General features: G+C 39.4%; 1 protein-coding gene across 12 annotated transcripts in view; it reads right to left on the bottom strand.

Moving 5' to 3' along the window:
• The window catches only part of LOC122541729 (myelin transcription factor 1-like protein), a 438,359-nt gene that overhangs the window by 33,868 nt on the left and 390,175 nt on the right, over positions 1–14,316 (bottom strand). For all 12 annotated transcript variants that reach the window (XM_043678643.1, XM_043678679.1, XM_043678690.1 and 9 more), the window contains 3 exons: positions 7,571–7,654; positions 4,787–5,008; positions 392–483 (listed from right to left, as the gene is read on the bottom strand). In XM_043678643.1, coding sequence (XP_043534578.1) covers positions 392–483; positions 4,787–5,008; positions 7,571–7,654 — 398 coding nt within the window. The remainder of the gene's footprint in view (positions 1–391; positions 484–4,786; positions 5,009–7,570; positions 7,655–14,316) is intronic.

Raw genomic sequence — 14,316 nt, 5'->3', positions numbered from 1 at the left:
ACTTTCAATTTCAGGTCCACTGTATATTTAAAGGACAGTCCAAACATTTTGCATAACACTTCTTGCAGAGCAGAATGTCATTTTCCAAGTGTTATTTTGAGCTTTAACAACCTTTGTGTCTAATTCTAATAAGCAAACATGTTTTCATGCATGTTCACCCTCCAAGTATTTTCTTTTCAAACAAAAAAATCATGAATGACAGCTTTGTTGATTAATAGAGCTATTTTAAACAAGAAACCATTTAATTGTAGCATATTTCATGTGGTTAACTGGCAAGGAAGCACAAGACTATCTTATGAGAAAATGTGTATGAAGAAAGTCTGCTTTATATCATACATTGAACTTATGTCATACATTGCACTGTTCTGCAAGATAGGTGAAATCTCTTTACCATTACTGGCTCGTTGCTTTATCGTCAACATGTCCTCTCCCGACAACCTTGCTTTCTTCATTGCAGAAGTCGCTCTTGGACATCCCGACAGACTGGATCCAAGAAAATGCAGGAAAGTGAAACAAACTAAATTAACAAAATGACAGAAATGGGCTCAAAACACTTAACACAAGTGATCATTTTCATCCAATCTTTTAAATTATGTTGGGATAGTCATGATTTATTAAATCAAATCACAGGCACAACCACAAAACAAAATGTTGATAACTGCATGCAGAATAATAAAAATAATTATGATAGATTGGCACCTGAATTGGAAACCCTGAGCAGATAGGTGCCCTGCTGATGGACCAGCCTCATGTAACTGTGCACCATTCCCAGTGCCTTAGTGCAGAGAACCACAACTGTGATCGCAGGCCATGTCGTGGAGGGCTCCTCTTTCCATACCAACGGCCTGGCAGCTGTGCTCACAATTAATTTTAAACTTTGTTTTCACTGTCTTCTCCATCTTAAAGCACACTCAGAGTCTCTTTCCTACATGAACAGTAGCTGTCTCACCTATGGGACTGCCTGGTGCTCCCATTGGTCTTACCACCTGTACAAACAATCCAGCCATCTTTAATTGGAAAATGTTCACCAAGCCGGCATCTTATCTGGCTAATGCCAGTTTGATCATGCCAGTGTGCAGACCTCAAAGACTATCAGAGTTGGAAATGGTCCTGGCTACTGACAAAAACCTAAGGTGATGTTTTCCATCCTTTGTGTTTAAAAATCCAAGACTCCCTGCTGATTATTTTTAGGTAATGCAGATACAATATTTACTGGGCTAGAGTTCCGAACGGTGAAATCTTTTTACTGATTGAACATTAACCAGCTGAAGTTAGTTCTAAAAACAAATAGTCTTTTAAAATTCTAATCATGTATAATTGAGAGTGATTTTACATAGGTAGAAATAATGATAATTGCACATCTGTTTTTTGACTGTTGCCACTTTTTAATCCCATCATCCAGATTTAGATTTGAACAAAATGCAGTCTCTAGGTTCTGTAATGTGACAGTATGTTTATGGAAGAAACAGTCAAACAAACAGATACGCACAAACAAATAATTGATCATCATTGCTCATGATTATCTTAGCAATACCTTGTCACATTGTGTATTTTCAGCTCCACAAATACACCTCATTCAAAATCATACATCAAAATTGATCAAATTGGACACCTTAAATAAATCCTTCCGAAAACTAATCAGGAATTTCATGAAGAAACAGTGGCGTATGAGCCACATACAATGTGCAAAGCCAGGAACGTGTGATGAGGAACAGATATTGTCAACTTTGCCAATTAATCTCTCTTGTCCAAAAGGTGAAAAATTAAAAGAATGCACTCTTATTCCTTCAGATGGTGAATTGTTGTTATAGACTTTAAACTTCAAAGTATTATTTATTTATCTTTCTTTTCTGTCTCATTGAACAGGCCAGAAAGAGATTATTTGGTCAAGTAAATCGATGTGGGCTCTTTCATAAAGTAATACAATTTGACCCACTTGCCTAATCTTCCCCATAAAGTTCACTGGTAGCTGGATGTGTAAAGTATAAACTATTCATCCTCATTACATTTGAATATGGTTTCCTTTAGACTTCAGACATGACACTTTAACTCTTCTCTTGGCATTATGGTTGTGAGTGGTCAAGAACTGACCCCCATGTGATGTTGTCTGTCCCCATGAATAGAACAAAGGTGAAAAGCTATTTTCCTCATATTGCACAAAAGAATTGAAGTGCAGCTGCTAACTGCTCATGTAGTCACATAATTACTTCCAGTTCTTAAAAAAAACATTAGTTGCCAAAAAATAATTGTTTTATCAATACTTTATTTCATTTACCATTATACTTTTACAATAAACTGCCGAAAGTTGGAGGAGAAACACTAAAAAAGGCTTGTTGGACTCAGAGAGCTGTTTCCATGGTATAATTTTGGTGTGAGTTGAAGGAGAATGTTGCACTATCAATTTTTGTTGCCCTTTCCAAGAATCTATGCATGTATTTGTTCAGCTTTTCCCTCTGCCTGTTAACCTGATCCTTTCTTTCCCTTCTCTTTATATCTTTTCCTGTACTTGATTCAATTCACCTTTCCCAATTCTTCCACTGGTTATTTCTCGACACTTCAATTTCATCAGTCAACAAGGCACATCAATTGTCTTGCTATTCATACCCTCAGGTTCCAGTGAGCCTGTTGCCCTCGCTGTGGTATTACCAGCCCACAATTCCAGGAACTTTGTCGTCAGAACATTTTGAGCTGCAGAATGCAGGAACTGGATTAATAGGCATAGCTGACTAAGGTGCCCTGCTCTGATGAACGATGTTTCCAGATACATTCAGTGTCCTTAGAATTTGGGGCCACCTCAATTTCTGTGGCAAAACTAACAAAGTTCCATGGCGTGAGAGTGCTGATTCACTGGGAGGTTTTCTTTTGTATACTGTGGAAACAACCACTATTAATTTTATGGTTTGCTGCCAACATCCTCTCCCTGTGACTATCTAAGGGCCTAATTACTTTACAGTGGTGGAAAAACCCCACCATTGACTCTCCATGAGGAAAGGCTCTTGTCTTAAACATGATAAACATTCACTCAATAACAGCAAACAGACACATATTAGATTAATAAGTTAGACATTGTTCTAAAGACTATTGAGAAACCTGACAATATAGGTCTTCATCTATAAGATCCTAAAATGTTCTGACTTTCCCAATCTGTCTTTGTGATGTCATCAAATTGTGTGGAGCTTAATGCGGTCTCTAACATTAACCCTTTCAGAACCATTACCTTATACAATAAGTTTCTCCAGGGTTGTAGAACTCTACATATTTGTTTTTTTTTGAAATATTACCTTAATCTAACTCCAAAGACTTTTTTAAGGAAAAACAAAGCTGTGAGAAATTCCCATTTATAAATCTTACTTCTGATTGTCAAGTCTTCTGTTATAGATTCCTATATGCAACTTTACAATAGATGCTATACTTATAGTCACATCCTCCTGCTAGCAGTGGTTTTTTATGACCCCAGTTTCATGACTTCTAGTTCCTTAACTTATACTGCAGCAAAGCTCCTCTGCTCCAACCAATTCTACGTTAGCCTTTCCAAATTACCATCAGTCTTTCTGCTTCACTGTGAAAAGTAAAATGAAAGTACTACATTAAATTAAGGAAGTTTTAAGCACATTTAAAATGAGGACTGAATTAATGCTGTCCACCCCGTGATTAAACCATAATTTCCAATCTTGGTTTCCTTCAAGATAATTCACTAATACAATAAATATTCTGAAAAATATTGTGATCTTACTGATGAGTGACTGCAAACATTCTACATTGCTCAGACAGCATGCCGGGTTATTTTCCATCATTCAGCAAGGCAAACATTTTATACTGCGAGAGAAGGTGCATTTGATTTCATTCCAATTAAATTTTCCAACTCCAATTAAACATATTTGTGGAAGTTTCATCCTGTAACTGGGTGGCACAGTGGCTAGCAAAGCTACCTCACAGTGCCAGGGTCATGGGTTTGATTCCAGCCTTGGGCGACTGTCTGTGTGGAGTTGGCATGTTCTCCCCTTGCTTGTATGGGTTTCCTCTGGGTGCTCCAGTTACCTCCCACAATCCAAAGATGTGCAGGTCAGGTGGATTGGCTATGCTAAATTGTCGAGGGACATGCAGGCTGGGTAAATTAACCATGGAAAATGTGGGATGGGGTGGAAGCCTCTTTGGAGGGTTAATGAGGACTCGAATGGCCAGCTTCCATACTGAAAGGATTCTACAATAATCCTTTCCTTCAGGCCACCCTGCCTAGTCAAAAAGACTTTCTGCCTGTTACTAATGTTTTTATAATTAATAAACAAAGGAATTCAACAAAATTAAATTTAAAATACATTGATTTTTTTTAAGATGACATTTTGACGTCTGCATTCTCTACTTCAGGGTTTAGAAAGCTGAGCATCTAATTCTTGGAATCTTCCAGGACAATCTGGGGCACGTGGCAACCCTGCACCTCACATACCATATGCAAGATGAGATGGTTAGATACAATTGTTTGAGCTTTAAAATGATTTTTTTTTTCCTAATTAATTCCAGAAATGCAAAAATAAACCTACTGCAGCCTTAACTTTGAAACAACCGTTTTGAGAAACTGTTGAGCGATAAACAGAATTCAGATTTCAGGTTGCTGACCTTGCACAAGAAGATTGTTGGACTGAAACATTAACTCTGTCTTTCTTTCTCCACAGATGCTGCCAGACCTGCTGAGTGCTTTTAGCATTTTCTACTTTTTTAAAAAATTCAGATGTCCAGCATCTGCAAAAGATGGCTTTTGTGTTCGAGAGACTGTTACCTGATTTCTCACCTGCGATGGGTTAGGAAGCTGCCGCTTACGTGTCCCGAACCATCACATCCTGGAGTCGGACAGGACATGCCTTCCGTTTTCCCAGACTTCCATGAAAACTGTGAGCCGTTCAGGTAGCCATCCTTTTGTCGCTTAGCAGCGAGCGGGCACCCTGATGCACTCCGATGAGATGCATATTTCCCAGTCACATGCCCTTGACCATCACATCCAGGAACAGGACATCTGCAGTAAGAGTATAACAATAAGCATTCTTGTCTCACTTTACATATTTCAAACCCACACAGCGTGAACAAGGGAACAAACAGCTCTGAATACAAGCAGGTAAAAGATACGGCCCAAATAATTGTTATTGTATATGTTGCTGATCACCTTTTTGTTTCCTTGATTGTGATTCTCAGCTGGGAGGGACCCGTGTGAACCAACTTAATCAGTCTTAATTTAGCTTCCAGCGGGTTCATCTCTACAAATCAAAACTGCCCACAAGTTACAATCACACTTAGCTGACTTAGAAGCAGACAGCACGGAAACAGACCCTGCAGTCCAACCTGTCCATGCCGAACATAATTCCAAACTAATCTAGTCCCACCTGCCTGCTCCTGGCCCACATCCCTCCAAATCTTCCCTGTTCACGTACATAACCAATTGTCTTTGAGATATTGGAACTCTGCTGTCATTCACCACTTCCTCAGGAGGTTGACTTCACAAGCAAACCATCCTCTGTGTAAAACAAAATTGCCCGTCATGTCTTTTTAAAATCTCTTTCCTCCCACCTTAAAAATGTGTCCCCTAATCTTGGAATCCCCATTTTAGGGAAAAGACATGTACCATTAATCCTACTTATACCCCCCACGATATTATAAACCTCTATAAGGTCGCCTCTCAGCCTCCCACTTGAATGTGAAATGAAAGAGATCGCATGAAAGAAGGAGAAGGTCATCAAGTGTGCTGAAGTACATCATTCTAGGTTATCTTTTAAATCTTTTCTGGCATGTCCTAACAGGCAGATTTACACTGCTGGTGTCAAATGGTCTGAAACTTTGCTGATGTGTGAAAAATGAAGGATGTCCTCAGAACATTTTAAAATTTTCTTTCCATCGATTGCAATTCCCACTGGTGTGGAGCCAGAGTGATGTGAGATTCCCGGCTCCAGGTGCTCTCTCATTCCAGTTTTAATCACGACAACAGGAGAATTTGCAATTAGAATAACAGAAACATAGAAACTAGGAGCAGGAGTGGGCCATTCAGTCCTTTGAGCCTATTCCGTCATTCAATATGATCATGGCTGATCCTCTGTCTTAATGTCATACTCCCACTTTCTGCCTGTACCCCTTGATGCATTTAAAATAAAAAAAAATACCTATCTCCTTCTTGAATACATTCAGTGACTTAGCCAGATCCCTTTATACATCCACACTTTCCAATATATGACCATTTAAGTGATTTAAGTGATTCCCTTCCTTTCTATTTTTTACACCGAAATGTATAACCTCACATTTAGCCAGGATGTGTGCACCTACCGCGTGTTTGCCCATTCACTCACCTTGACTACACTACCACAAAACCTCCTTGCATCCCCATATAATCCCATTCAGTTTTGAGTCATCAGCAAACTTGGAAATCTTACATTTGCTTCCCTCATTCAGGTCATTTATATATCTTGTGAATGGCTGGGGCCCAGGCACTGATCCTTGCAGTATTCCAAGTATCACAACCTGCTGCTCAGAAAAAGACCAATTTATGCCCTCTGTTTCGTATCTGCCAACCAATTCCTGATCCATGCCTATATTACCTCCTGTCCCATGTGCTTTAGCTTTGCCTACCAACCTCTTATAAGGGATCTTATCAAAGTACATTTGAAAATCCAAAGACATCACATCCCCAGTTCTCCTTTATCTATCGCACTAGTTACATCCTCAAATAAAATTCCAGTAGATTTTTAAAGTATGATTTGCTTTCCATAATGCTATGCTGGCTTTGTCCAATTCTGATAATGCTTTCCAATTGTTCTGTCCTTTATAATAGGTTCTAGCATTTTCCCCATTACTGACGTTAGGCTAACTGGCCTATAATTCTGTTTTTTCTCTCTCTCCTTTTTTAAAATTGTGGATTACATCTGCCACCCTTCAAACTGTGGGAACAGCTCCAGGGTCTACAGCATTTTAGAATCCAATATTTCCAGTTCTACTTACTACCATTTTCTTAGTAAGACTGATTTCCTTCAATTTCACTCTCTCACTAGAACTTTGGATCATTAACATTCCTGGGAGATTACCTGTGTCCTCTTATGAAGACAGAACCAAAGTTCTAGTTCAACATCACAGGGTGGCACAGTGACTCAGTGGTTAGCACTGCTGCTTCGCAGCACCAGGGTCCCAGGTTCAATTCCAGCCTCGGGTGACTGTCTGTGTGGAGTTTGCACGTTCTCCCCGTGTCTCTGTGGGTTTCCTCCCACAAATTAAAGATGTGCAAAACAGGTGAATTGGCCATGCTAAATTACCCAGTGTTAGGTGCATTAGTCAGAGGGAAATGGGTCTGGGTGGGTTACTCTTTGGAGGGTTGGTGTGGACTTGTTGGGCCAAAGGGCCTGTTTCCACACTGTAGGGAATTTAATCTAGTCTAACATACCAAAGCACCGAGGTGTGTACCACATGCTTGTATTGATATGAATCTGAAGTTGCTCAAAATTAGCACCAAATGTTTGGTTTGATTGGACAGTCGCTTGTACTTCTAATGGTTTGAAGCTGATGTTGTTGAGCCATTATCGCTGACGAAAGCTGTACTCACTTGATGGGCTCCTGATCTTCTTTGTCATCCTTGCTTTGAGCAATTTTGATTCCACTTTTCTTTGCTCGGGGACAGCCTGAAAGACTAGAGAAATATATGTACCATTAGCTACATAATTCAAAACACGATTTCTGTTTATAGCCGTTATCATTTTTCAAAAATATTAAAGCTATTGTTAAAATATTTGTGAATGCATGGCACCAATCACAAGTTTTCTTTTGACATTTCACCTTCCTCTGCTCCTCCACTTGTCACTGGAGCATAATTCATATGCCATCACTCTCTCATTCATTGCCCTGATGTCCATTATTCACGTGTGATGTTTTCTCTGAGTTTTGACAGTGTTTTCCAGTAGGATACCTGAGGGTTACAGGTATCCCCTGACCCTGCTCTCACCCGTAATTCGTAGTTGCATTTCTAGAAGCAATTTGTCTCTCACCCAGATTACTGTCATGAGGTGTAGCACACCAACCAGCAGAGACCTGTAATCCTAACAGAGACGGGATTCAATCTGCGTCCTCATGCAGAATGAAGTTTTAAAGTACACTTGTAGGTTTCGCTCATTGATTCGGTTGCCATGAGTTTTGGTAGGCATTTTGCAAGGTAAGGGACTTGCACAGATGACTTTCTCATTATTTATCATTTATTGAAATATTTAAAAATGTAATCATTATGTTTCGTATATCATGTCAACCAGGTAGTTTTGCCCGAGACAGCTACCTCTCACAAACCTTAGTCTGTGAGGACATATTTAAGGCAAATCTATTGAACTTCTTTTAACAAATGTAACCATTGAGTGCATTCATTGTGCAAGCAGGTCCTGTGAAAATTCTCTGCCGACGTTGATGGTGCAAAGCAGTAAAATGACAAAACCAGCAGGTGGTGCTGGAGTAAAACAAAACTGGAAAACGTGCTGCTAAATCCATTTTAATTGGAAGCCAAGTAATGGCTCTGTGAAATCAAACATTCTGTATTCGCTGGTCATTCCCAGATATTTATCTGACCAGTTACTTTGAGCAAGCTTCAATTGTTTCAGAGCTCAAAAATAATTTACTGAATTGTTTTGTGTGATTGGCAAATCTCAAACCCAAAGCTTATTTTCTTTGCATTAAATATTTATCTCTTTTTCTCTCACCCAGTTTCCAATCTGTAATGGTACTGGGCTGAGAACAAACTCTCAAATGTCTGCAGTGTCATTTGTGATATGTCTGGGAACTGGTGCAGAAGAGCAGATCAGCTAATTTCCCTCTCTGATCTCTCCCTCGTGTGAACAAATGACTGATTTCTGTTCAACGCCTATCCAGCATCACAAATGTGGGACTTGCGCAACAATAGGTGCAAGCTGCTTCCTGCTGCTTTACAACTGAGCATTTCGCTACATCCACAAGCTGCATTATCAGAGCTGTCGAGTTGGTCACAGTCATCAGTTCAGCTTCAACGATTCACTGATTTTTTTTATCTGCTTGGATGAACCAACAGGACTAGAAATCAGAGCAATTTGATGAGTTTTCTCACTGGGCCCAGAGATTTATAGGATTCGGTCAGCTGCCTGTTATTGCGGGTGGGCAACTGGCACAACCCTTTCCCAACTCCAGGCAAGTGTGAGAGAGCCTGTCTTATAAAATGCCTTTTGAGGTCAAAATCCAGTTTACCATGCACATACTTGTCAGGCTTGGGGTCTGAGGTAAAAGCTGAGATCAGGACTCCATCTGTTGTGAATTTCTGTTCAATTGGCTCGAATCAGAACTGGTCCATTGCATTTCTGAGGGTTACAGCCGGGAGGCTGAATCAGTGTTTCAAGGGGTTAGCATTTATTTTGGACATCATCGCACCTCTCCACTATCAGTGTGCATGGAGTTGCAATGAGGTGTGAAAGGAGTCAACACTGCAGATACACTCAGAAAGCACTTTCACCCACCCAGCTTTTCCAATGAAATACCTTTCCACTGATTCTGCAAACTTTGAATCAGTCATCAACAAATTAAAAAAAGCAGCCATTTCAACAACATGAGGTAAGGTCCTAGGGAGTGTTGCTGAACAAAGAGACCTTGGAGTACAGGTTCATAGCTCCTTGAAAGTGGAGTTGTAGGTAGATAGGATAGTGAAGAAGGCCTTTGGTATGCTTTCCTTTATTGGTCAGAAGTTGGGAGGTCATGTTGTGGCTGTACAGGACATTGGTTAGGTCACTGTTGGAATATTGCATGCAATTCTGGTCTCCTTCCTATCAGAAAGATGTTATGAAACTTGAAAGGGTTCAGAAAGGATTTACAAGGATGTTGCCAGGGTTGGAGGATTTGAGCTATAGGGAGAGGCTGAACAGGCTGAGGCTGTTTTCCCTGGAGCATCGGAGGCTGAGGGGTGACCTTATAGGTTTATAAAATTATGAGGGGCATGGATAGGGTAAATAGACAAAGTCTTTTCCCTGGGGTCGGGGAGTCCAGAACTAGAGGGCATAGGTTTAGGGTGAGAGGAGAAAGATATAAAAGAGACCTAAGGGCCAACTTTTTCACACAGAAGGTGGTACGGGCACGGAATGAACTGCCAGAGGAAGTGGTGGAGGCTGGTACAATTGTAACATTTAAGAGGCATTTGGATGCGTATTTGATTGGAAGGGTTTGGAGGGATATGGGCTGGATGCTGGCAGGTGGGACTAGATTGGGTTGGGATATCTGGTCAGCATGGATGGGTTGGACCGAAGGGTCTGTTTCCATGCTGTATATCTCTATGACTCTATGACTTGAAAGCAATTGAGCGGAGTCTTTTGGCTTATAACACAATGAAATGTTCTTTTGAGTTCTTTCAAATGTTGGCAATTCTGAAATGTGTGCAGCAACCTTCAGTTAGAATTTTCTAAATACATTAGATAACTAAAATATATTTCAGAGAGATGTTCACTATCAGCGCAGCCTTTGCACTGTTTATGCTAATATCAACGCATTTAACCTGAGCAGGTAACTTACATTTAAAAGACGCTGTACAAATGACATTTTGTTTCTTGACATCAAAAAGCTTCACGGACAATTTATGTTAAAATCACTACAGAATTACACAGAACTTATGACAAACAATAATAACTATTTAGTTGTGCTATATATAAATAATAAATCAAATAGATAATATATACTTAAAACATATTTTTGTAACTTCAGTGCTCTCATGAAATCTAAAAAATGAAAGCAATGATTGCTTCAGCTCTACTTTTTGTTGTTACTTCTCCTTTTCCTTTTTTCAATTGCCATGTGACACGTTTCTTGACAAAGTGAATACATAGTTTGAAAGCCACTGCTAAGTCTTTGCAATGCTGGGAGTACACAACTTAGGCTGGACTGGCTAGACTAGGCTTTTCCTCTTTCTCTTCTCTCCTCCTCCAGGAGACATAGCTGACTTCTTCTAAAGCTCCATACAACAGCGTGATTAAGATCAGAAATCGCCGAATCCAAGTGGTGAAATCTTAAAGAGATCACTTGGAGAAATCATATTGTTATAATGGGACTACCATTGGAGCTTCAATACCTCAAAATATGATGCCATACTGACTATTTCAGTCTGGACATTTTAATAATAAGTCAATGGCACAAACTGTTTCTAATAGATGTTATTGTTATGTTTTATTATTCATCTACCCAGAAGGGTTTGTGGTGCAGTGATGGTGTCCCTACCTCTGGGCTTGAATCTCTGGGTTCAAATCACTTGTTGGCTACAGAAGGAATGTTCATGGATAGTTCAAACAGGTTGATAATTAGCCCTACAACCACTGGCCTATACAGTTCCCCAAGTGGGCTGGGGTTGGAACGGGAGCAGAGAAATAAGACATCCCAAAAGAAAAAGTCAATGTGCACCTCAAAAACCCGTAGAACAATGTTGTTGTTTAGGTATTTGAAGCCCATACAAACAATCTATAGAGATGGGTCACAATTAATAACAAAATATACAATCATTCCCAAGTCACAAGAAAACTATTTTGAGTAGGGAAGAAGGGAGAGTGCAGTAGAACAGTCCATAAAAGTTAGTGAAGTCATATTAAATTCCATGCGAAGCTAGATCAAAGATAGGGCAGCATTATTAAAGTATAATTTCTCCAACCTGCACTCCCTTCAAGCACTCTCTGGTGGGACTATGGTCTCTGTGAGGATAACTGTAAAATATATTGAAAAGAGTACCTGAGTCTCTTGATGCTGTTTGATGGAATCAAAATGACAGGGAAATCAAAGAGAAAAGAAAGAAAAGTCCCATTCGATCATTTGAACCTGGCTTAGTGAACGAAAAATCATTAAGCATGTTTGCAAGAAGGAATAGAAAACCAAAGTTAAATATGTGATTGGACAATGGTACTATAGAAATTGGATGATATTTCTAGTCCAACATAAAAAAAATGCAGCAATTTGGCATATTGAGCTCATTTGAACAAAAAAAATGACAGGATGAAACTCAAGACGCCTGGTTATTAGTCAAATTAAAATACTCTAAATTGGTATAGTTCAGGTTGAGGATGTGTGTGGAATTATGTTTCACAAAGGCTTCTAGATTAAGGGGCAATCTGACGGAGCTAAAATGACTTTCATGAAAAAACTGTAAGTGGGCACTGTAGATCTTTAATGCTGCTCGACGTGAATAATGTAAATATCTAAGTTATTTGAATTGGATGGAAAATTTAAAATTAACAATCTCTGAGTGGGGAGTACCAGGTGCTAAAATTTGTCGCCCTTCCAGGACACACTGTGATGATCAATGACCCAGAATACCATATTGAGGAAGACTTTTAATTTCTTCACAATGTCTGTGCAATAAGTAATTACTTTAAAGAACAGTTTAAGGGAGTTCTATGAATATGCATCAATTGCAAAAGGATAAAAAATTGGACTTTTCTTGCATAATAGTAAACATGTGGCCTTACTGACCTTCAACCTGGAAGTGGTGCCAACAGGAAGGAAGGAAATAAAGAAGCTGTGTGGTTGGCAGACACGCAGGAGAGTTGTGAGCAACTGAGTTGGAGGGTGAAGGCAGTCAGTGCATTGAAGCAAGTGAACAGACTGAGACAGAAAGAAGAACACAGAGAATTCTCTTCCTAGAGAGCAGTTGAGGCAGAATTACTGAATATTGTTAAGTCAGAGGTAAGTAAATTCTTGACTAACAAGGGAGTCAAAGATTAGTAGGGAGGCAAGAAATACAGAATCATTACAATGGTGAAGGAATCCATTCATTCCTCCTATTCTTAATCCATTTACGAGTGGGAACAGATTCTCTCCTCCTTTGTCTAGACCTCTGATGAGTTTGAAAACTTCAATTAAATCTCCTCTTATCCTTCTCCAAGATAAACAGTCCTAACTTTGCTAATCTATAATCTTTATAAATTAGATATTTCATTGTTAGAACCATTTTCATAGACCTCTTCCGCACTCTCTTAAGTGTGAATTTCAGGACAAAAATCACATCAGCCATCTTATTGAATGTCACAGCAGGCTTGAGGAGATGAATAATCTATTCATGCTCTTATTTATCATTTCACATGCATGCATATAAGTTCACGTTAGGAAAGGAGCCAAATTGTTATCAGGAAAAGGTCAGTTTTGCAGTTTGGCAGAAGAGTACTTGGAATTCATAGAGGTATTGTCTGAACTGGGTAAAGAAAAGGTCTCAAAGCTGGAAAGTTGTGTTCGCTCAGATTTGCAAGAGCTGGTATTTTCCAAGAACCAACAAACCGGTCAGTCAGGGTATATTTAGCTAAAGGAACATGAGCAGGATTCATGAATGGGAGGTGAATGTGTATTGAGTTGACTTGAGTTGATTTGAATTGAACATCGGAAAGCCACATCATCAGGGACGTTGTGACTGCTTCTGGTTGCTTAACACCTAACTTTATTGTATCAACTTTTTAAAATGGAATTCAACTTTTTACTTGATGCATAAGTTATCTGTTAAATCATCTAAGATTTGAGTTGGTTCTCATTCTTGTTGAAATAAAAGCTTCAGAAATTGCAAACTAATTGGGAATTTCTTAATTTGAACATCATTCAGTAAATCTGGTTATTTTGGACCATGGTTCCTTCGCAGAGATCACAGCAATACCCAGAGTAAATTCACGGGGCTTTTTTGTAGATCGCTCATGGAACCTGATGGTCGCTGGCTGGCCAACATTTATTGCCTGTACCAAGTTGCCCTTGAGAAAATGGTGATGAGCTTCCTCTTCAACCACTCCAGTCCATGTGTCAAGACAAAATGATCATTTTTGCCGTACTACTGAAGAATGTGTGCTGGGCCTGAGTTTCAGATGGGGATTGGTGACAGTGGATCCCACAGCTACTGCATGAGTAATGGGAGGTGGCTGGAAAGAGGGTCTTTGCTGTGCCTGTGGGCTTGAGAGATTTATTTTCAACAAATCAACAGTAACATCTTATTTATTAATTTAAAGTTATATGTGTGAATACAATCTTTGATAATTGTGGTATTACATCTCCCTAAAGAAGTAAACTTTTTTTTATTTCAAAAATATACTTTATTCATAAATAATTTGATGGTCTGTACAATTGGTCATGCCATACGTATGTAAACATTTACATACACAGATCAAAACTTATCATTTTTATACAGGTCTGTACATTTTTTGATCATATGCCCATATAATTAGCTGAGGCGTCAGCAGAGCCCAAATGACTGCATGGGCCCCCTGTTCTTCGTTAGGCAGGCAGATTTTACACAGTGGTCTTTCCCCACCGCGCCTTGGCGGCAGCTGCCCCAAGCTCCAGCGC

Source organism: Chiloscyllium plagiosum, chromosome 3 (assembly GCF_004010195.1).
Source record: "Chiloscyllium plagiosum isolate BGI_BamShark_2017 chromosome 3, ASM401019v2, whole genome shotgun sequence".
In the NCBI taxonomy this organism is placed as follows: domain Eukaryota; kingdom Metazoa; phylum Chordata; class Chondrichthyes; order Orectolobiformes; family Hemiscylliidae; genus Chiloscyllium; species Chiloscyllium plagiosum.
The sequence above is the reverse complement of the archived record's forward strand: the minus strand, read 5'-3'. Positions and strand labels throughout refer to the sequence as shown.